Here is a 22,524-nt window from a genome sequence, read left to right as displayed (position 1 = left end):
AGTACCTCTATGCCCGGTTTTCCCGTTCATTCCAACACTTTCTTCTTCTGGAACAAGGACAGACCACTAGTGAGAACACTCTGGCAGACGCTATCTCTGCGAAGGATGTCAATCTTCAAAAAAAAATCTTGAAGATACGGTCTCCTGGCAGTGCTTCATCGTCACTCCCATCATCCAAAAGATGATAGTCATCATCTTGAGAGCGTTGAGAGCGTTTAGGTATGTAAAGGGATGTGTCATCCATTGTAGATAAAGAAATTTCATTGTCATAATATGTGTGGGCTTGCATGTCCTACACAGCAATAACATTGTGTCGTAAATAGAAAAGACGTAATAAACGCGCAAGTTACTATTTTGATTCATGCAGGCGTCAGCCAATCCACTTAACACAGATGAACTTTCGCGTGGACTGCAAATAATTTTCGGCTATTCGAATTTCGAATACAAATAATGCCTCCCTGAATAGTTTCGAATCTGAATAAGCAAAATCCTTATTCGATTCCACCCCTAGGTTGAAATAAAGGGCAGAAGTCGCACGTACTGGATACCAAGACTGCTAATAATCCGTAACGTTTACGTAGCGTTCCTATTCCGGGTAAGGTACCCTTTACTGCTCTGTCGTCGACATAAACATCATTCTCTCTTCAGCTCCGTCGGTCTTTCCCGGGGGACAGATGAGGTCCAGTTTTCCGGCAACAGGACGGCAGGTGTCGTCGTTACAAACCAGCTTTTAATCTGTCCCGAACATGTGCGCATCTCCTTCGTTGGGCTTAAATGTTTGCAGTGGCGGATTATTCTTCCGGATGGCCGGAAATCGACTCTCCCAATCATGGTATCGGAATCGAACATTTCGCTGGCAGACCGCATTATGCTCTTCACGCCTGTCATCAGTGTCCTCCGGCATAACATGTCTCAGCACTCTTTGCGCAGCCTCAGATATGCCTTTGAGACAAGCGAAAGTGCTCATGTCTGCTCCCAATGTGTGTATACCGAAGAGATACCGCTGTATGTCTTCAGATTTAGTCAAATCCAGGATTTCAAAATCTGTTTTTGATGTTCCTAAGTCCATGAGGATATACAAAATAGGGTCCTTCGTGTAAGAAAAAAACTTGGAGTAGTTTTTCAATTTGAGGACAGCGGCGGAGATATTCGTTTGCTTTGCTCGATTTTTCACCTGTATGAGAATTGCTGAGAGGCGTGAACAGTCAAAAGCCTGGTCCATATTGCCGTAATACACAGGAATGAGAAGATCCCAGTCTTCCTGACTGACTGCAAGTTGTAGTGCTGCTTGCTGACGAATCAAATTATGCAGCAGATCCTGCATTTCTGTGCTTTCCAGAACTCTTTCAGTACTTGTAAAATGTGTGAAATTCAAGTGTCCCTTGAATGGTACTGTCTCCTTAGATTTGGACGAACTTCGAGTATTCACTGTTGATAGGTTTGGTTTGAAATCCATGGCATTTTTGAAAAACTCGGGAGCCAAGAGAGACTCAAGAAAGGCTTGAACGGAGAAAGGCTCTGCATATGGGAACTGCGAGTCCTTGAATTTTGAGTCCTTTTTAGCTTCTGCAAGGTAGAAGTCGCGCGCCAGTATACACAATAGGCGAGCAAAAAGCTCTCCTTTCTCGCCTTTACTGACTAAACCCCTACCTAGCAACTCAGCAGAGAGAGTGGAAATGCTGTCATTCCAGCAGCTTCCATGTGGCCCATCACAGAGCAATCCAGCGACTGCTTCAGAGACAACCGGCTCTGAAGGTGTCGTCGTTGATATGGATGTAGGACTGATGGCCAAGGCAATTCTCAGATGAGAGTTGACGGCCTCACTAGAGAGCGCAAAGGCTTCTCTATGTTCCATGACAACATCCAAACACAGCCTGGAGGCCATGACTGCAAATATCTGGTTCACATCTCGAGTATTGAATCGTCGATTGCACAAAATCTTTGTTCGGGCGAGACGACGGAGGTCAGCTGGATTATCTAAGTATGCTCGCCAAAGTGGTCTGCCGAACATTGCCATGTGCCTTGCAGTCGCAAAATGTGACATGGGCTTGCTTAATTCCACTCTGTAGTCAGCCTCAAGAGCCTTTGACGCAACCACATCTAGCTGCAGAGCAAGAAAAGGCTCTGGAAGAACTTCAATCTGTTTGATGATCCGGTCCGATTTCTCTACTCCATTAAAGGGCAGTATGAACTTGGAGTTAGAAAGCGTGGAGAGGAAAAAGCTCCAGATAGAAAAGTCTTTGAGCATTGCAAGGGTTCTGCGCAGCACAAAATAAGTATCTGCGTCTGTATGACCTTTCAAAAGCTCTGCAACTTCGTCAAAGACGAGCAAGAATATTTGCTTGTTTGAAGGCACACGTCTGTTAAGGAGTTCCATCAGAGCTTTAGCAGGTTGTGTCAAGTATGTATTGACAAGGGGGTGGTTGATCATGTTTGGGTAGTCCATACAAGCAGATGTCCAGCTGCGATCCCTGATAAAGTCGAGACTGATGCCATCTGCATCACGAACTAGACCACACATGAACTCTTCCCGAAAATGAGATCTTTTGGTGCTTTTGCTCTCTGGAGTCATGCGTTTGTAAAAGTGCAATGCTAATTGAGCTGATGTGTATCCTTCTGGCTGCTTACTGCACCATGTACACACTGTTGACCAAGTCAGCACTTCAGGACGCATGCTACTAATTTATCATCGAATCATCTTACGGTTTCCCAGAGTACTAGAAATCAAAGCTATGTATCGAGCATGCCGTTCTTCTTTGCTCATGGTCCTGAGCAGGTATTCCGTAATCTCAGGGTCGCCAAATGGGTATCCACTATAAGGATCCCTTCGTAGGACGAAGGAAATGGTCAGATATTCCTTGCTGAGTTCACCGAGGAGTCGAGACTTGCCCATGCCGCTACTTTGTAGGATTGGTATCACTCTGGCATATTGTTCGTTCACGTTGAATGCAGCATCTTCCTTCTGGAGTAACCGCTTTAGCAGGAGGTGGGATTCCCCAAGATACTCATCTTCCCAATCTCTCTGCAATCCATCTATGATGTGAGTTTGTATCCCTTGCTCGAAGGCTGTAGTCTTCGCTGTCAATGCACTTCTCGCTTTGTGATTGCTAACAAGGCGGAACGTCGTATCCCAGATCTGATCGTCAGATGCATCATTAATGATTTGTTTGACTAACAGGATAATTTCGACAACAGTATTGACTGAAAGTTGCAGTTCCTTCAAGTCGTCTGAAAGAGATTTGCCGGCATCTCGGGAAGGAAGTGCATACGCTGCTGGAAGGTTCTGCAAAATACTCAAGAAAGTATGCGCAATTCCAGAAAGCTCTGGACACGTTAGTAAACAGAGTAGATCCAGTAGATCCTCAAGCCATACCCTCAGACCTGGTTTGTGCTTCATGTAGTTCAATATTGCCCAGTACAGAGCCAGCCACAACGCGAAAAGCTGTTTTGATATCATCTCCGATGGGATACTTTTCGATAATGTCTTTATTAGACGTCGTATTAGCCATGGCGATTTGACAGATATGGAGGACCGATTGAGGACCAACCAGAGAATAGGCGTGAGTATCGATGAGCTGGGGAAGCCATATTGACGGCAAACAGCACAGTTTGGATAGCGCGACTGCTGATGGAAGGAGCTCTCCAGGCCAAAGGAAGGAGCTAAATTCGCCCCTCAAGGGTACCATTTTTTAAAGTGAGAACAAGCAGAGGTCAGGGCTTGGGGGAGTGATGCAATCTTCTGTCGCGTGAGAGACCCCTAGGCAGCAAGATCACGCTCGGTGTAGGTGGAAGACATCGTCATAAACGGCGCCACCATGAGAAATTTTCAGTGTCCAATTCACCGGTACTCATATTCTAGTTGTAAACTCTGTGGTAGGTGTTGACTAAAAAAACACTCTAGTAAAACCCACTTGCAAATAAGCATAACTCTGTTACAGTTAAAGCTCCGTTTCCCAATGCCACTATTACATAGACCAACTCATTTTTAAATCAATCTTTTTTCAAGGAGAGCAAAAACAAGAATGTGGCTTGGTAGTTGACCGCAGCAACGCCCACCCCCATTGGGCCAATATACCTCCCCTTCATCCCGTCTTCCTGTATAACTGTTTCCGGAAATCTCTTATTTATTAAGAGTGGCGAGGTGAGAGTAGCTGCGTGACCAGTTCTGCTGGAGTATATATGCGAAAGGGTTGCTCTCAAACGACTTTTATGGCCCTGTTCTACTACCACAATATTGCAAAGTTTAATGACAGTATCTGGACGCAACAATTCTGTATATCTCACTTCGACGTTAGCGACGTCACCTCCAGTCGATACAGAAATGTTTCTAACAAGACAATTCCTAAGCCAAAGTAGAAGGCTGAGGGAGTCGGTTAAAATCATGGTCACCACAGCAGCCTTATTGACATTGTGCAATTAATTGTGAGTTGTAACAGGTTGAGGTGAGCCCTTCAATCCTGTCCCATAAAGGAGTATTGAATGGTAGTAAATCCAACACCTTTCAACCAATACTAGTGAGATGCTTTTGAAGAGCCAATAATTGTTCAGCGTAACTAGGCTGGTGCGGCTGAGACGCAGAGGGTGAAGTCGCGCGACTGTCACCCGCCCCTCACCCCGATCGCGCGAGGTCAGGGCGGCAATGCTCACCTACTATAACGAGAAGGGCAGTCGACAGGGTGTCCGTAGACTTTTGCTCGGTAGGTAGGTCACTAGGTAGGTAAGACTTAGTACTTAACCAGATAGCAATTTTCTACCTACACAACCCGTACGAGGCTGGAACGTCTGGTTAAAGGCAGATTTCTCCTACGGTTACATAGGTATTTGCGCGCAGATTACTATATAAAAAAAGAGAACAGGAGTAGGAAGACCTTAAGTCCATTGGACAAAGTGCCAGACGGGCCCCGTTTAGCTATCTGTAAAAAAAAAGAGCTTTCGATGCTTCAGATATAACTTAGCATCGCTCAATCCTTCAGCTTTTGACGCTTAACAGAATCAGAATAAACTAGATCCGTAAAAAAAAAATAATGAGCGAGAAGCAACCAAAGAACCAGGCCCGACCTTTTTTTTTTCAAAAGAACCGATCGCTAGCTTCCACCACATGCAGGTACCGACAAGCCTCCAGAAAATCTCTCGTGTCGCGGAGATGAAAAAAAAGCAAGCAAGCTGTCGTTGTTTTGTTGCTTCCCGCCCTGTCGAAGAATGAATGGGCTGAAGAGGGGGAGGGGAACAAGAAAAAAAGTAAAAACAGGTAAAGCGAAAGCCATCACTAACTACTTTCTATGAAATCATTAGTTCTCGTCATCATAATCGAGAAAACGGGCATCTTCCCAGCATGGAAAGAAAGCCGCATTTCTCATCTATTGCAACGGGAGGAGTCATGACCGTCGTGACGTCGTTAATGTTTAACAAATCCTATTTTTGGCTCGTTTTCTTTATTTTTTTTTCCGGGGGCGCGATCGAGAGGACCTTCTAGGCACCTCATAGGTGGTCGATCTTATCTCCGCGTATGGCACAATTATAGGGCCCGATTGCTATAGGCGAGAGCCCTGGCTGGTCCAGTGGTCGGTAGATCACGACCGACCCGGCCACCTTCATAGCTCTCCGGGCTGCTACCTCCACTCCTGCTCCCTCCACTTGTCGATGTATCTGTGTCGTCGGCGTACCGACACCTCCGTCCCGTGCCAATCGCTACCGGGATGCCCTGCACGACTCCTCCGTGGTCATGGCCAGCGGGGTACATCCCATCGTTGACGGAGAAATTACGACAAATCAGGTACGCGCGCATTGCCGCGTTCTCGCGAGCGAGCGTCTCGGTCTCGCAGACAGTATCTGTCTGGTATTCGCGATTATTGACGCGCACCACGCAGGTGTAGCCAGTGGGACAAGCGTAAGCTTCGTAGAGAGGGTCAGGCCAGCGGCGACGTCGGCAGAGACCTGCATAATAAACGGTTATTGGTTGTAAAATGCCAAGAGCTTTGCTGATGACGTCGATTCTATCTAAAAAAGCAACAAGGAATTGAATCTGGTAATCAGGGGTAACAAATAAATTTTCAACCTTCAGAATTGATTGGCTGAGAATTGCTTGGGAATACAATCACCGGCGGCGGATAGGTCCAAAAAAGATTTCTAGAGAGATGGAGAAGAGAGATCCAACGCAAATGGTGACAATTTAAGTTCCAGCTAAAAAGTGATTCGTAGTAACATGGTGCAGGTAAGAGTTCAATAATGTGGATGCAGGGCAACATACTCGCAAGGTAGAGGATGTAGTACATCTTTGAGGCAGAAAAATAACCCAATAGGATCTATTCCCTTGTTGAGCAGAAACAGTGTGGGCTATGGTGTTCGCCGTTTGTGGTGTTGATCCTGCAAAGAAGCCCTGCGATCACGGAAGGAACATTAGACGGGCATGCGATGGACGTGACGGTTGATGCCCAACGTAGGTTCCAGTCAGACAACAGTGGACACTTATGACGGTGAAGTGGTCCAAATATTGTTCGCAGATCTCGAATTGAACTGACTGAAAGACCTCCAGATCGATCAAAGAAGGAACGGGCACGGGTAAGACTTCTGAAGATTGAACACGACAAAGCTGAAGCAAGCGACTTGCCACGGCTGACAGCGAAGCAATGGTGCTTTAATGCGCCCCCAAATAAACCGGTGGGGCAGAGGATAGTCATCAGAACTAACGTCCGAGGTCGCTTTTGTTCCTCCTCAGATTGGCTAATACAGAGTGCAGTGCGAGGTTCATTTCTGCTCTCACTTTCGTTTCTTACTTTGATGTGCTGGCATGGCTCACTGCCAGTGATGGAACTGGAAGACGAGCGCTTCCTGGTCGACCTATCAAGACGCGATTCGCCGTCGATCCAGGCGTCAAAGATTGGCTTCCCGTTCAGAAGGAACGTTCGGACAGCTGTGCTCCTCGGCCCACCATTACTGCAGAGCAGTGCCGACTTTCTGGGTATTATTCGCTCTTACGAGGTTCGTCCCTCGACAGAACCGTCAGAAAGGGTCCAAACCCCGCAGCGCGTAAAAGAAATCGTCGCCTCAGAGTGGCGTGTGAGCCTTCTCGAAAGCTGTCAACCTCCACTAATGCGGTTTGTTATTGGGCAAAGGTCAGTTCGCGTTGTGCAGAAAGACGCCGGTTTCGGCTGAAACTCTGAAAAAGGCAGCATGCCGTAAATGAGTGAGTCTAATAATAACATATGGCCTTTTGGCCTTTTGCACTTGTAAAAAATGAATCAGGGATATTCGGTAAACATTCCGAGAAGACCGCCGCGAACTGACCGCTTTCGCAGGTTGTATTGGTGAGCAGATGTACAATACGAAATAGGACGACTGGAGTTACAGGAACAACAGACCAAACTCCATACACGGACTAGACCATCATCTGGTGCTATGGAAGTGGCAGACGGGCCCGTGGCCTTGCGCCGGAGGGGTGGAAACCGATCCAGCCTGTGCTCCATCCCGGTGACAGGCATCGGATGCAATGATGAGTTGGCAGTCCGCTGGCGGCTTCACATAGTGGGGAACACATGCGACGCATTCCAGAAATGGACTGTGCGTATTGCACGAGTGATTACGGAGCAAGCGTAACCTCGCAGCAGAACCCGAATAGTGGAACTCGATGGGAGTCTCGGAATTGGTTTCCAGCGTGCAAGCCATGAGCTCCTTCATTGCACGATGCAGGCTGTTCGTTCTCCTGAGCATCACTGCTCCGAGCGTCCTTTGCAGTGCCGGGCTTGAGCGCCCGCCAAGGGGGACGGATGGTTCATCTCTCCGGGACGACTGGACCGAGATCTTCGGACTGTGAGGAGCCCGAAAACAAGCCTCAGGGTCCCTGGATCTTCAGTCTGCAATGGGTGAAGCCCGGGGCGGTCAGGAGGGGCCTCGAAGCGCCGGACATTGTTCGCTGTTCCTTCGATCTCAGTAGCTGCAGCAACGGACTGGGGTTGTAGAAGCAACGATTGACGTCGTGTACCGTCAACCTGTAGTTTGATGTTGGTAGGATCAGTACTAGGGTGCTGTATTGGAGGAAATGGCCTCAAAGGGGCTTGCAAAATGCTTTCAACAGCAGACGTCAACCAGGAGCCGAGGGTGATGTTTGTGAGACGTGAAGGCGATCGAGAGAGAGCACGGATCAGGCGTGTCGGTCCGATTCAGACTAAACCCATTTCGAGCCGCTTATGGGCCGGAGGACGCTCTACCAATACGGCGGACCCTGAGGTTACTTCACGGTGGGAATCCATGTTGGAGATCTCTCGGGATAATCGTTATCTTACATTCTGATCAATACTCGTATTTTGTAACATTAGATATGCACTTCTAATTTGAATACCGGTAGCTTGGTTTCCAATTCGGGAACCAAGATAGCAGTCATGTTATCATCTTTTCTTTTCTATACCAGGCGCGCATGCTCTCTGCTGCCTTGTGAGGAATGACATAGAGGGGATGGAAGGGCATTAGTCGGTCATTCTCGCCGAAGATGTTTACATCCGGTTCGAGCTCAGAAGTCGACGTAATAGGGACATATTTCCAGGAGAATGCGGAGTCAAAGACTCCACCGGCCGAGTCTGTATGGAAATGATGGTTTTGAAGAGCGCTTAACCCTGCCAAGGTGTAACATGTGTGGTACGAATCGACGTGTCTTTCTATCGTCAATGATCTTGCCATAATGTTAGGGTGGGATTGGGGTTACAACGTACTTTCCCGGTTTATCACGAAGGCCGCCTCTTTTCGACTGACAGCACGCGAGGATGTATCTCGTTAGACCTTCACGGCTGAGAAGACTACCGACGACTGGCTGCAGAGGTGCCGATGCAGGCTGCGCGCCATTCAAGGCCGACTGAATCAGTGGCCAGCAGCCTCCTACCCAATGGCTGTAACAACCATCCACCAGTTTGTTTGTTCTTCCTGCAAAGCCCCCTTCAGGGGCATACTGACGAGCGGACAGCCAGGATAATAGAAGCGGGATATCCATGTGCCTAGAACCGTTAGCAGTAGCGATTGACAGGTGGGGGCCATGCATCTGCATACTTGGCAATAGTCTCTTCAGGCTTTCCCAATATACATAAGCATGCCAAAGCACAAAAAGCATATGCACCATGTGCTTCCGTTCCGGGGCTCCCAGAGATACCCCCCTCGAACGTCTGACCTGAAAGCCGTCCGTCAGTATGTATTACAACACCGAAAGCGATTGATACTCACATCTCGATAAATACTCTGGCAGGCCGCTCACGAACGTCTCTAGACCATGACGTCGGGCTTCGGCCTCGGGGGGCAAGTCAAGTGGTAAGTCGAGCAAAGAGATGATCACCATCGCGCAGTATGCGCCTCTGATATCATTATCAGCAACGACATGCCGGTGCTCTCTAGAATTGGGACGGAGGGAGTCATTACCGCACGTCCTCCTCACCACCTGCGCAAACCTGAAAGCCCCCGTCAGGCTGTTTCAAATCACCAAGCCACTTCCACCTGGGATCTGGTTAGGACGCAGGACGCGCATGAACCTTGGCATGCCGGAGAGTGACAACTCACATCGCTTTTCGATCGACCAACTTGAATGCGTCCTCGCCTCCGACCATCGCTAAACTCAGAATAGCAGCATAGGTCGATGCGCAATGCGACATTTGACCATGGCCGCCGCCAAATCCACCAGTGGCATTTTGCATAGGAGTAAATGTAGAAATCACACTGAAAATTTTCGAAGACTGTCAGCAACGGATCTCATCATGCATACCGCTCCAGCGGGATGTGCCAAGACCGGAAAGAGCTGGGGATGATAAAGAAGCTGGTAACGATAAAAGGAGCCCTCAATGGGGAGGGCTCTGGAGTCCTCACCGTTCACGGAATTTCATGACATCTTCACCGAGAAGACTTAAGCCGGCCAGCGCCCAATAAACCATCCAAGGTCGGCTGGAGTCGATGCCGACAAAGTTACTTGGATATTCCTCCAGGGAATCGTAGAGGTATTCGACGTGCGCATCTCGTTGGAGAGCCGGTACACCAAATTGATTGAACGGACCCCGTTGAGTGGGCTCAATACCTCTTAAAAATAGCAGGCATTTTTCGACGGTTTCATCCTGAAGCCTCGAAGTCTCCGTGCTTAGTGAGTCACGGATCGGAGGCGGGTTCTTGAACAGCGTTGGGATTCCAACGGGCTCTTCTTCGGTGTCAGTCATCTTTTTGCGCTGCTTTGGCAAGTCACGGCCTCGTGGAGCAGATGCAGCGGAGCCGCCTCTTTGTCCCTGCAAGGCCCTGGCACTCTGTTCGCTCTCGGCTTCGAGGCGAGATACTTCTGGAGCAGATTGGTTACCCGATGGAAAACGAACTCTTCGATATTTCCTGGAAGCTGCAAAAGTAGGCATGGAAAATTGTTCTTGACACCTACTCACATGTGACGAAGAGCCCTTGTCCAAAATTGCTAGCTAGTATTATTTTTCTTCAACTTGAATCGAGAATCTGTCTTTGTCTAGGCATGTGGTTGCTATCATGATTGTTCTTGGGGCAGGTCAGGTGCCCCGGTTCCCCTCTGTCCCGCCAAAAGGCACAACTGGGCGAAGAGGCCAATTGCGCAAAAGATGTGCCGCAGTCACTTTTTGTGCACATGTTCGTTCTCTGGTTAATATTTTTTGTCCAAACCTGAGTACAGATATGCTTCAGAATAGCCAACACTTTTTAGACCACGTTAATTGAGCTTGCCAGGGGGCTCATGCTGCTTGATGACAGCGTTTTTTTCAGTGGGTGACCCTTCCCGCGGAGCAAACTTGAGGTCCGCAGAGGCAACGAAGGAGCTGTCACAGCTTGCTTTTTCCAGGGATTATCTGGAGAACTGCCGCAGCCTTGACGAGTCACGGAGCGAATCCTGCAGTAGGTGGGATCCAAGCGTGCGCAGGAAAAAGCGTCTTGAAATTGCGAGGCTACAGCGTTGCAATTGGTATATCACGGCCGGTGGCTTGCAGAGCTTGCAGTGGTGCAGTGGGTGCGACACGGGAACAACCCCTCTCCTCGACACCTTGTATAAAGTGGGAAACGATCGTACAGATGGGCATACGGAGGACGTCGTGCCCTGTGCAGTCCGATGTACTCCATATTACTTGCGCTGCAGCGTGGTGGTTGACAGCTGCAGGTGGGAGAAACAGTAATAGGTCCCAGATAAGATAGTTGTTGGACACAGACCAAGATCATATCAACGATGCAGATAGAGTACGCGGTGCTAAGGCGATAGAAAGTTCAACCGTCGATTTAGAACGGAGATCCTATTTTCGTTGCGTTCTCTGCGGCCTGGACAGGTTCCTTACTGATACCGTACGTCTACGGCCCTGATCTTCCTACTACTGTGCGCTACAGAGGGGATCGCATGGCAGGGCTGCCATCCCACAGCCGAGGGAAGGGTCAAGATCTTTAGTTATTCCGTTATCAAGGTTCCCCACTAGATTAATCGACCCCGCTCTCGGGGAAGGGCACAGCTAGCATAAGCAACCTCGTCTGATCCAGACGTGCTGCTTTTTTTTGCCGAGGCGCACGCAGACTAGCTGTGCTGGCAGACGGCAGGGAGCAACGGGAGCGTTCTGTCGTTCGTCCGGATTCAAACTGCATGTCGTCGACCCTACATCCATGCAGCAGCCATACAATGAGACAAGCGTGAGGGTCAACTAGCTCACCATCCGGAACCGCAGCAGGATCCCATTCGTCACGCAGCATCGATGGAGGGATGATTGGGCCGAGCGAGCACGGGACGGAGGTTGGTCGCTGGCGGGGTCTGGCCGAGAACGTAAATGCCACGGCGTTCGAGGGTCCTGTTGTTCGCCTTCTCGAGCGTCGTGAAAGTTCCGTCGATGTTCCTCTGCGGGTCCCATGTCTCACCAGCAGCTCCAGCCACCAGCGTGTCAGTGCTGGCAAACTATACGGGTCTCTCATGCAAGCAGACTCAAGCAGTCAAGCTTCGACTGGGAGACAAGTCCTACCCAGGTAGGCAGTTGTCCAGCAGCCGTCATGGATGTACCCGGTGGAACGGATGGCATATAACCACAAACAACCTGTCTTCAGACTCAATTATGGGCACCGTCGGATACATCGCAGGTACATCAGAGGCCTAGCGACATCTAGCGGGCGACGGCGTGGCAATTCGTCTGACGGGTCCCTCCAGCCTCCAGTAACGATAGCGATAACTAAACTCCAAGGGTCCCTAGCGTACCTCAACAACGCATCCTCTCTCACCGCCGCTTCGCTCCCCACCGCTCGCGGCCCGGTGGCCTAATCCTGTTATCCCGCCCGCTCTCTTTTCTCGCCTCCCCCCCGGATTTCGTGCCTTTTCGACATTTGAAGCCCTCTTTTTCCAGGCTTCACCGGATCCTTTCTGTCCTCTTGTTCCCGTCTTCGCCCTCGCCGTTCCCGTTGTGTAGCGGCCTCGACGATGTCCAATGTCGATATCACCGGCGATGGCCTCGTAGGTCTCGATTACGACTCCAGAGGCTATCTCCAGCCCCAGACATGGCCCGTGGCGGTGGACCAGAACAGCCAGCGGACGGATGGGAGGCGCGACATCTCACCTCTCCAAACCAGCGGTCACGCATTCGAGCAGACTGTCACTCACGATCCCAATCTGATGGCGGACTGGCAATTTCAACAGCTGCAACCCCACCTCCAATATCAAGATGACCCTTCCTCTGCTCCCCAGTTCACCTCGAGCTATGCGATGCCTCTGCAAGCCTCTCCCGTCGACCTGATGCCTGCGACTCAAGCGCCCTTGGATACCGGCCTGCTGGACGGTCCCTACCTGCCTCTCTCTGCGCAGGTGGACATCATGCCGTTCAACTACCCGGATTATCACGCCACGGATTTCATGTCCTTTGCAGATGGCCTTCCGGACATGTCTTCATATGCGCCCTCGCACAGCGTCCCCGACTCCAGTTCGCCCACGGACACTTACCTGGAGGTTCGGTCCCTGACTAGTTCCAGCAGCGACAATGGCTGGAGCCTCATCGAGAACAACCGCCGTTCCATTGATTTCACTTTTCCGGAGCAGGTATTCATAGATCCGACCCAGACGCTCCACGATAGGTCTCTGTCGGATTCTTCCCCGTTTGGCAGCTTTGTCGATATCTCAAACCCGTTGAGTTCGCCCAGCTCCGAGTCCCCCGTGGAGTCCGTCTACAGCAACCCGGGGAATCGACGAGTGTCTTGCAGCGATCATGGCTCCCACGGCTCCCAGTCTCCCACTGCTGTCAGTCCCGTTGCTACTATTCCGATCAAAAAGTCGCCTCCGACTCGGTCTTCATCTCAGTCATCCTCGACTTCTCCGACCAGCAGGAAGCCGTCCCGGAAGAGCCCAATTGCTGCGAAGACGGCGGAGACCAAGGTTCGCAAGCAATCGCAAACCGGCAAGCCGGAAACCGAGAAGCGTGTCGGAAAGCGGAAGGGTCCTTTGAAGCCCGACCAGCGGAAACAGGCAAGCGAGATCCGGAAACTGAGAGCCTGCCTGCGATGCAAGTTCCTGAAGAAAACTTGCGACAAAGGTGAGCCATGTGCTGGCTGCCAGCCATCTCATGCAAGATTATGGCAGGTGCCATGCACTCGGATTGACATCAAAGAGATTGGGTACTTCATGAAAGACTGGAAGGCGGATTACGAGCGTCACATTACTCTCGGCTTTTCGGTCGGGAACATCAAAGGGTTCTCAGAGAAAGAGCGGACTCTCTTCGTCACTCATGGGTATGGACAGATACTTCCGATCAATGCTCGCGAGGTCTACGTACGGGACGACCAATGCTTCAACCTCGACTGGGTGGAGACAATCCAACGAGAGCCTACTCAATATGAGGTGGCAACCGCCAAGCTGTCCGCTGGGATGGAAGGCATCTCGCATGCGATGCTCTCTGACTACCTTGACCGTCATATTGACGGAAACGGCAGCTTCGAGAAATTCGTTGACGACTATTTCGAGGGCACGCCGTTCCTGACGCAAATGCTGAAGACTGCCTTCCGCTACTACTTCCGTACGAAGCTTGCCGTCATTCGCAAGGCTCTCAAGCTCATCCTTGCATACAATCTCACCCTTCATGTGACGATGGTCGAAGGTATCGGTGAAGAAGAGGGCTTCCTTGGCAAGATCGAGAATGAAACATCCAAGTTCAAGGGTAAGACGATGGCGCCTGTGATGATCAATTTCCAGATCAAGTGCGCCATGGCGAACATGTGGCGGGAGCTGCAGAAGGATGTCTTGGAGGAGCTCTCGACCCTCTACTCCAGTGTCTACAGCGGTGACAAGTTGAAGAACTGGCCAACCATCTTCATCCTTGCTTCGATTCTGTTGGCGGTATGGGAGGAAATGCAATTTGACTGCCATTACCGCGTTCCGGTAAGTTGAGGGCTTCCATGCCTTGATAATGTCCACAGGCACGACGCTGACGGTCTTCCAGGACGCTGCCGCTGTGGAAAAGTTCTGCAATGATATGGAGACCACGCCGGTCGGTGTCATCGTTGGCCTCTTCCAAGCCATCTCGCAAAAGCTTCCTGCTTTTACCGACTGGGAAACGCACAAGCACCACCATCTGCTGAACTCCAACCCTGACGTCTGCAACACTATGACGGAGGTCCGCCAGCACGTAACTCAATACGGTACGTTGAATTGCTCTGATTTTTTTTGATGCCTTTCTTTGTTGCTGACTTCGTCTTTTCAGAATCATACCTCCGCAGCCGCGCAAATTCGACATTTAACCGCAACGACTTTGACTGCCTGTCGAACAAATTTGTTTCAAAGCTGGTTATTCGAGCCAATTAGACTATTTTTAAAGATGAAGCACCGAGAAACGATTGACGTAATCCCCTTACGGCCTGCAAAGATGACGGCATCGACATGACACGAACCGTATGAGATAACAAATGTCTTCATGGTCATGAGAAAAACTACCAAAAGCGCCTATTGTGCAGCAACCTTGGTTTGGACATCTCTTTCCTTCTGTTTCTGTGATTTTTTGCGGAGTGACTTTTTGTTTTCCTTGCTAAGTTGCTCCCACTTCTCCTCGAGCCTGGCCTCCCTGATCTTCATTACCTGTTCTTTTCTCAGTCATATATCTTCTCGCATATGTTTCCAACAGCGGTGACGAGGATCACGAACGTTATGACGTTGTACGGTCACAGGTCATGAGATGTCTTGGCAGCACGATTGCGGCGCAACTGAGTGGTCGATTTGTTGAATTTTCTGCCTTGGTTCTTTGTTCTGGCCGCGGTGTACTTTTGGATTTGCTTTGTTCTGTGCATTGAGCGTTGCATTTAGTTCCTCGAGACACGTGACCACTGTCCTTGTCCGCGGTCTCCCGAGGTTAGTCTTTTATCTTCTTGATGGCATCGCGGCCTCCAGGTTGCAGACGCAATTCAATGAAAGGCGCGCAGGGCGCGGCCCTGGGCGATGTGCTTGCGTGACATGACCAAATTCTGCATCTTCGACACAAGAGGGCGGCACAGGCGAGCCCGACAATTACATAGTGTTAAGATATCAGTCTCACTATATTTCCCCAAACGTGCAATACAGAGGGAAATCGAATCGAATGCGTGCACTAGATAGCTGTCGCACCGTGCTGGCGTTGACCAGATTGGATAGAGTCCGGAGTACGGACTGATGTTGTGGGCCAAGCAGCAGAGTGGCCTGATCCTGTAGAGGCAGGTGGGGTCAACGGGCATGGGGCTAAGCCGTATGAGGACCTTCGAGCACTGCAAATAGTACTGGAGCCTGCCGGAGGTTCCCACTATTGAACCCACCGCATTCCCTAGCGGCCTCGCGATAAGGTATCAACACGTCATCGCGGACGAGCAGAGGGAAGCTGTGTTGGAGGCATCGTAGCAAGCAAAGCATCTCGTACCATGAGTTGAGAGTACCCGATAGAGGGTCCGGAACGGGTACGCTGTAGTGTGGAAGCGCAACGGAAGGCTACCATAGGTTTCATGATTACACGTCCAGGATGGTGTGATGGATGCGGAGGTGCGAGGAGTGAAGTGTCCGTAGACGGCAGATGGCGTCAGCGGCGGATCGCCCTGAGGGACAGAGGGAGACGCCTGTCGACCCCTGGAACCGCCTGACTCACCCGGGCGGCCGCTTTCTAGCAGCTTCCCCGACCTCCGGGAAGAAGCCGGGGCTGCGTGCTTGTCACTGGCCAACCAGACCGGGACACCTGCGAGGAACTGGCCGGTTGCTGTCACTGACCGCTCGTATCAGCCTATCTGCTCTCTGACTAAGAGCTTCGCCTCCGCCTCCCTCCTCGTCTCCTACTTAAACGTCCCCCTCCGTTCTCCTCCGCTTCACCTTCTTTCTACCTTCACATCACTTCCTCTCTGCCTCCCTCCCTACTTTCTTCTCTGTCAACGTCCTACGAATCTGCTCAAGAGAGCCACATAGTCTAGCCAGATACGACTTTCATCACTCTAAACCACCATGCAGATCTTCGTCAAGACTTGTGAGTAACCCCGACCCCACTGCGTCTGTACTCCTCGCCACGTTGGACATCTGCTGACTGCGTATTTCGTCTGCAGTGACCGGCAAGACTATCACCCTTGAGGTGGAGTCGAGCGACACCATCGACAACGTCAAGTCCAAGATCCAGGACAAGGAGGGTATCCCCCCAGACCAGCAGCGCTTGATCTTCGCGGGCAAGCAGCTTGAGGACGGTCGCACGCTCTCCGACTATAACATCCAGAAGGAGTCCACCCTTCACCTGGTGCTTCGTCTCCGTGGTGGAATGCAGATCTGTACGTCCTAACCATCGGTTTTTCAGTTCATCTGAACATGTACTAACCATCTCGCAGTCGTCAAGACCCTCACCGGCAAGACTATCACCCTGGAGGTGGAGTCGAGCGACACCATCGACAACGTCAAGTCCAAGATCCAGGACAAGGAGGGTATCCCCCCAGACCAGCAGCGCCTGATCTTCGCAGGCAAGCAGCTCGAGGATGGCCGCACCCTTTCCGACTATAACATCCAGAAGGAGAGCACTCTCCACCTTGTCCTGCGTCTGCGTGGTGGAATGCAGATTTTCGTCAAGACCCTCACCGGAAAGACCATTACCCTCGAAGTCGAATCGTCAGATACCATCGATAACGTGAAGTCGAAAATCCAGGACAAGGAGGGTATTCCCCCGGACCAGCAGCGTCTTATCTTCGCTGGTAAGCAGCTGGAGGATGGCCGCACCTTGTCAGACTACAATATTCAGAAGGAGTCTACACTGCACCTTGTCCTCCGCCTGCGTGGAGGAATGCAGATCTTCGTGAAGACTCTGACCGGAAAGACCATTACGCTGGAGGTCGAGAGCTCTGACACAATCGACAACGTGAAGAGCAAGATCCAGGACAAGGAGGGTATCCCACCAGACCAGCAGCGCTTGATCTTCGCGGGCAAGCAGCTTGAGGACGGTCGCACGCTCTCCGACTACAATATCCAGAAGGAGAGCACTCTCCACCTGGTTCTCAGACTCCGTGGTGGTAACTAAGGGTTGATCTTGGAACTGCTTTCTTCTCTTCAGTTACGGTTGTGCTATGATTTGCATGGCCTTGCACGGCGTTTGGACGGACTGGATGGCTTAATGACTCGGGACTCTTGAATGTGACATACCTTTCTCTACTAGATACATACATTTTTTTCACAATACGATTTATCAGATCATCCATTCATGCTGCTGTATTTTCAGTGAATTTGCCGTAGTTTGCCACAGTAGATCAAATTTTGCACAGACCGTGGACTCTTTGCAGACCTCGCCACCTTGACGTGAGGTACTACGTCGAACTAGCAGATAGCTGCCGGGAGCTGGTGTCATCACGTGACCGCCGGCGGCGGTTGTACCCCAGAATATCGGGAATCAAATCACCCGGAGCCCACTTCGATACTCCAGTGGAAGATCCAAGGTCCCAGCAATATGAACATGCGCCGGAATGCCCTCTTACTTCTATCACATCTCGCTTGAACTGCTTCCTTACAGTCGATCCAGTCTTGGAGGCGCAGCTCGCCATCCCGAGAGCGCACACCCGCAGACATCTTTATCGTTTGAATCTGCATGCGAAGCTCTGCTTCCGTTCCAGAAACGAGCGCACCACAAGCTGTCAGGACGAAGCTCGCGCCGGAACTGTAGTGATAATAATCAATGTCTGATTCCAGAGACAGCCAGTTCTTCAAACCATCTACCCACAGGCAACAACGACTCAAACAAAAATACCGACGCAGTCACGACTTCTCCTTCTCTCATCTACTCGCGATCCGCAACCCCGCCTTCTGACATCAAGAAAGACCTGAGGCTGGATCAGATCTCCATTGAGAGCATCGATATGGTAGCTTCGGAACAGCAGAGTGCGAAGCAGCAAAAGCGGCTGGACAAGGCCAACAGCAATCCCGTCACGACGGGCATCGGGACGGATATCCTGGGCGGCCTGCACACGAAGGGCAGGTACCTTCCACTCGATCAGAAGCTATCAGACAGCGTCTGGGGCATCGTGCACCTGTACCGCGATGCGAAAGAGACGCCCTCCCTCATCGTCGACGACTATCCGTCATACCTGAAGGGCTCGTCGGCCGCGCGACAGCCTCCGGACCACCTTGGTGGTGGAGCCAGCAAGCAGCAGCGTCTAGGTAACGGTGATGCGGGAGAGAAGTCCTCTCCCTTGCACCCGGATGAAGACTGCACGACGCTCTGTATTCTCGCAGTCCCGTCGTATCTCTCGCCGTCCGATTTCCTTGGCTTCGTTGGTGAGGAGACAAGGGACGATGTTAGCCATTTCCGGATGATCAGGACGGCGAGGGCGAATCGCTACATGGTTTTGATGAAGTTCCGGAGCGGGAAGAAGGCGAGGGCGTGGCAGAAGGAGTGGAATGGGAAGGTTTTCAACAGTATGGAGGTAAGTTCCCACCTCTGTCTAGGCCTAGCTTGAAAGCTACAGCGTGATACTGACAGTATGTGTATCTACCAGCCTGAAACTTGTCACGTAGTATTCGTGAAGACGGTGGAAATACAGGCTGTGGACGACAGTGCAGAGTCTGCGAAGAGCGGTCTTCTTACACCGTCTACGACCACGGCAACCGCTGCCAACCAGTCTGGCTCCCTGGCCTCGGCCTCCCTCTCCACTAAACCGCTCGCTCCTCCTACGCCGTCCCTTATCGAGCTGCCGACCTGTCCTGTTTGCCTGGAGCGTATGGATGAGACCACCGGCTTGCTGACGATTATCTGTCAGCATGTCTTCCACTGCACATGTCTACAGAAGTGGAAAGGGAGCGGTTGTCCAGTATGTCGATACACTCAGGATGACTTCATCAGACGCGGCGAGTACGATGGACCTACCGAGTGTAGTGTCTGCCATTCGGAACTGAATCTATGGCTTTGCCTGATATGCGGGAATATCGGCTGCGGTCGCTACGATGGAGCGCATGCCTTTGCGCATTTCAAGCAGACCTCCCATGCATTCGCTATGGACCTCGCTACACAGCGTGTCTGGGACTACGTGGGGGATGGCTACGTACACCGCATCATTCAGAACAAGTCGGATGGGAAACTCGTGGAACTTCCTGCCGCGGACAATAGCGCACTCGATCCTCCCGACTGGGCAGACGCTGTTCCCCGGGAGAAGCTGGAGAATATGAGTGTTGAATATACGCATCTCTTGACAAGCCAGCTTGAGAGTCAGCGCACGTACTTTGAAGAAATTGTGGAACGTGCAGCGGACAAGGCGTCACAGGCCAGCGTCGCTGCTTCATCCGCGCAGGAAGCTGCGGAGAAAGCCACATCGAGCCTTAAGGCACTGCAACAGCAATACGATACCCTCGCAAACGAGACTGTTCCCAACCTTGAACGTGACAAGGCACGGGCAGAAAAGCGGGCGGAGAAGTTCGAAATGATGGCCCGCAAGATGGAAAAGGAGTGGCGTGAGGAAAAGGCAATAAACGAGAGCCTCATGGAGCGTGTCGAATTCTTGACTTCAGAAGTTGAGAAGCTGAAGGCCTCCAATGCTGATCTGACGGAACAGAATCGTGATCTGACCTTCTTCATCAGCGGATCGGAGAAGCTGAAGGGTCAGGGCGAAGATGTCGTAGAAGGCACGATAACAATCCCGGAGGCTGAGAGTACCAAGAAGAAAAAAGGGAAGGGGAAGAGTAGGAAATGAGATATAGCTCGCAGAGCTATGGGGCGTATCTCGTGTTCTGGACTCGGCGATGTCGACAGAAATCTCTCAGATTGCCCCATTGCACTTACGATATTACGCATACCTGCCGCACGTGTTTCAGATATCCTTTGCAGCGAAACGCCACTGTCCAGCTCTAAGAACATGTCAGAGTGGTCAGGCTTTCAGCAATATTCATCGAAATCCTCTTTCTGCCTAGGCCGGTTCTGAAACGATCTGTGCGCCATGGCTGATTCGCTGTAAGCCTCACACCGCTCCTTCGGCCAGACTCAAAGGATATCAGATGCAGACAGTACTGCCCTGCGTCTCTTCCCCAGATGAGGGGGTTTAATTTGCATGTATGACATCAGTTGCCGGAAGTTTTCCATTGATTCTAACCTCGTGGCAAGCCATGCATGTGGCATGAGACTGGCGACATGACCACCGTGGTCATGTCGCATATATGTTTGACAACTGTGTCTATACACATGCATCTATGTACGGTGTACATGGGATAGACATGTTCTCTTACTGGACCACCTAGGCTGGCAGATTTCCGAGGGCAGCGGATCTAGAACATCTGAGAAGCAGTTGGGCATCTTATCTTTGGCGCTTACCCCTTTTCAGTGTTCGCATACAACCCCGAATACGAACGCAAAGATCGGGCAATAATGGAGCCAAGCCTTTCTTGGCCGTCTACGGGGAGATGGCGTTATCGATGCTCTCCGCTAAGTCAGCGGAAGTTACCAAGACAGAGAGGTACGCGCGTTTACAGATATGGACGGTCTTGAGTGGAGCAGAGACAAGGAAGAGATGCTTGTCATTACTACGTAGGTAGCCCGGGCTCAGAAGAACTGCCAAACCTGGGCTAGTTGAATGAGTGCGATTCGAGGTTGTTATTACTTACAAACCCGTCTGGGCACATACTACTGTACTTGGGTAGCATAATCTTCTTCTGCCGTCGGTCTTCCAACTACTCCCTCTAGTCACATATGCAGTGTCAAAGATACCTAATTAATAAAGAAGTCATATCGGTCAGCAGAGTTACCTAATACTAATAATAATCTACCTTGGTTTTTGGGTCTAAACAAAACCTTTACTGCCCTACCCTGCTACAAGGTTCCTCCGGATATCCTCCGTGCACGCACATCATCATCATCATCAGCCCGCCGGAACCAGATAGATAGCAAAGATCAGGATCTACACAACCCTCCAAGATCCATCCATGGCCCTGCAGGTCTGGCGTCTGTCTGGCGTCGCGCGGAACTCGTTTCTGGAAGTTTCGAGGCTTGTCCCAACGAGATTCTCGGACTGCCGTCGCCGCCAAGAATGCATGGCTGCGTTCGCGTCAGGATTGTTAGTGTCACGCTCGTATATTTCTTGGCCGCTTTTTTATCCTAGACGAACTCAACTCGGGCGTGTTATGGTCTGATTTTTAGGCTTTGGGCTTTACCCTTCTGCTCTAAAGCCCAGGCAGGGAATAGGTAGGTGGGCTGACCAGCTATCCAATCAATAGATTCAATACATGCCCATCACGGACAACCTTTTTCTTTTGGCCTTTTCTCGGATTTTTAGAACTCAGAACCCGATCACGCCTGTACCAGCATCCGATAATCCGTCCATTGAAAGCGGACGATGTTCCTGACGCCTCTCACTTATTTTCCGACCGCCGCTCTTGGCGTCGCTGCCGGAGGCCGCTCTCTCCTCACCTCCTCTACGGAAATTCTTGGCATCAGTCTGGGCGGCAGGCTTGGCGCGGCTTGGCGACGTCCCGGGATCCGAGGCTAGCGTGGAGCGTGGGATGGCGTCATTCGACGTCGACGTCTTGGGGACTTTCACAAGGTTGTTTTCCCTTTTCCCCGCCGTTGCAGCCGAGTTAAGCGAGCCTGCCTGGTAGGGCTCGAAGTCTATGTTGCATCGTCTTACTCTTCGCAGGGAAATCCAACAAGACTTTTGAGGGAGGAGATGGTTTTGTGGCCGGAGGCTGCACTGCACGTTACTGTCAGCAGTCAACAGAGAAAAACTCAGCGGGATAACGAACAGCAGCAACAGTTCTTTGACGAGTCACCAACCTACGGGCCCCCTTTACCGTGACGCGTCGGGTAGCCAGAACCTGGAGGCCGAGCGGCTCTTGTGGGCACCGGTGCTTTCTTGGATCGGGTCCGGAATTCTTCAGCCCGTTGCCACCGGCCTTCATAATATTTTTATCCACTGACCAAGCCCGTAGCTTCGAGGCTAGAATCCTGGCTTATGCACGTTCCTCTCCCATACGGGAAATCTCATGCCGGATATCAGGCTAGATGGGGGTGCGAAGAGCGACCAGGGAGCCCGGGAAATGGGGTCACGGACGGCGTTGAGATCTGGATGGGCCATGACGCATGGGCGATAAGAGGT

General features: G+C 51.1%; 8 protein-coding genes across 8 annotated transcripts; 3 read left to right on the top strand and 5 right to left on the bottom strand.

Annotated features, from left to right (window-relative positions):
- Positions 1–730: 730 nt before the first annotated feature.
- On the bottom strand, positions 731–3,509 carry VTN00DRAFT_10175 (uncharacterized protein; the record flags this gene model as incomplete). Its single annotated transcript, XM_069426802.1, has 3 exons — positions 731–2,643; positions 2,704–3,324; positions 3,374–3,509. 3 exons carry the CDS (start codon positions 3,507–3,509, stop codon positions 731–733), a joined length of 2,670 nt encoding a protein of 889 aa, XP_069283937.1.
- A 2,006-nt stretch (positions 3,510–5,515) lies between these two features.
- VTN00DRAFT_10174 (uncharacterized protein) lies at positions 5,516–6,272 on the bottom strand (the record flags this gene model as incomplete). Its single annotated transcript, XM_069426801.1, has 2 exons — positions 5,516–5,934; positions 6,248–6,272. The coding sequence occupies 2 exons, from the start codon at positions 6,270–6,272 to the stop codon at positions 5,516–5,518; spliced, it is 444 nt and encodes a 147-aa protein (XP_069283936.1).
- A 2,101-nt stretch (positions 6,273–8,373) lies between these two features.
- Positions 8,374–10,178, bottom strand: VTN00DRAFT_10173 (uncharacterized protein; the record flags this gene model as incomplete). Its single annotated transcript, XM_069426800.1, has 7 exons — positions 8,374–8,644; positions 8,703–8,981; positions 9,034–9,151; positions 9,205–9,332; positions 9,397–9,471; positions 9,535–9,690; positions 9,838–10,178. 7 exons carry the CDS (start codon positions 10,176–10,178, stop codon positions 8,374–8,376), a joined length of 1,368 nt encoding a protein of 455 aa, XP_069283935.1.
- A 1,511-nt stretch (positions 10,179–11,689) lies between these two features.
- VTN00DRAFT_10172 (uncharacterized protein) lies at positions 11,690–11,993 on the bottom strand (the record flags this gene model as incomplete). Its single annotated transcript, XM_069426799.1, has 2 exons — positions 11,690–11,899; positions 11,964–11,993. 2 exons carry the CDS (start codon positions 11,991–11,993, stop codon positions 11,690–11,692), a joined length of 240 nt encoding a protein of 79 aa, XP_069283934.1.
- A 419-nt stretch (positions 11,994–12,412) lies between these two features.
- VTN00DRAFT_10171 (uncharacterized protein) lies at positions 12,413–14,779 on the top strand (the record flags this gene model as incomplete). The annotated part of the gene is made up of 3 exons (XM_069426798.1): positions 12,413–14,356; positions 14,418–14,616; positions 14,679–14,779. 3 exons carry the CDS (start codon positions 12,413–12,415, stop codon positions 14,777–14,779), a joined length of 2,244 nt encoding a protein of 747 aa, XP_069283933.1.
- A 1,647-nt stretch (positions 14,780–16,426) lies between these two features.
- Positions 16,427–17,477, top strand: VTN00DRAFT_10170 (uncharacterized protein; the record flags this gene model as incomplete). The annotated part of the gene is made up of 3 exons (XM_069426797.1): positions 16,427–16,448; positions 16,525–16,740; positions 16,798–17,477. The coding sequence occupies 3 exons, from the start codon at positions 16,427–16,429 to the stop codon at positions 17,475–17,477; spliced, it is 918 nt and encodes a 305-aa protein (XP_069283932.1).
- A 439-nt stretch (positions 17,478–17,916) lies between these two features.
- VTN00DRAFT_10169 (uncharacterized protein) lies at positions 17,917–20,133 on the top strand (the record flags this gene model as incomplete). Its single annotated transcript, XM_069426795.1, has 2 exons — positions 17,917–18,873; positions 18,946–20,133. The coding sequence occupies 2 exons, from the start codon at positions 17,917–17,919 to the stop codon at positions 20,131–20,133; spliced, it is 2,145 nt and encodes a 714-aa protein (XP_069283931.1).
- A 1,575-nt stretch (positions 20,134–21,708) lies between these two features.
- On the bottom strand, positions 21,709–22,327 carry VTN00DRAFT_10168 (uncharacterized protein; the record flags this gene model as incomplete). The annotated part of the gene is made up of 3 exons (XM_069426794.1): positions 21,709–21,962; positions 22,057–22,119; positions 22,207–22,327. The coding sequence occupies 3 exons, from the start codon at positions 22,325–22,327 to the stop codon at positions 21,709–21,711; spliced, it is 438 nt and encodes a 145-aa protein (XP_069283930.1).
- Positions 22,328–22,524: the final 197 nt, after the last annotated feature.

This window comes from Thermoascus crustaceus, assembly GCF_041956765.1.
Source record: "Thermoascus crustaceus strain CBS 181.67 unplaced genomic scaffold VTN00scaffold_9, whole genome shotgun sequence".
In the NCBI taxonomy this organism is placed as follows: Eukaryota; Fungi; Ascomycota; class Eurotiomycetes; order Eurotiales; family Thermoascaceae; genus Thermoascus; species Thermoascus crustaceus.
Note: the sequence above shows the minus strand (reverse complement) of the source record. Positions and strands in the feature narration are given on the sequence as shown.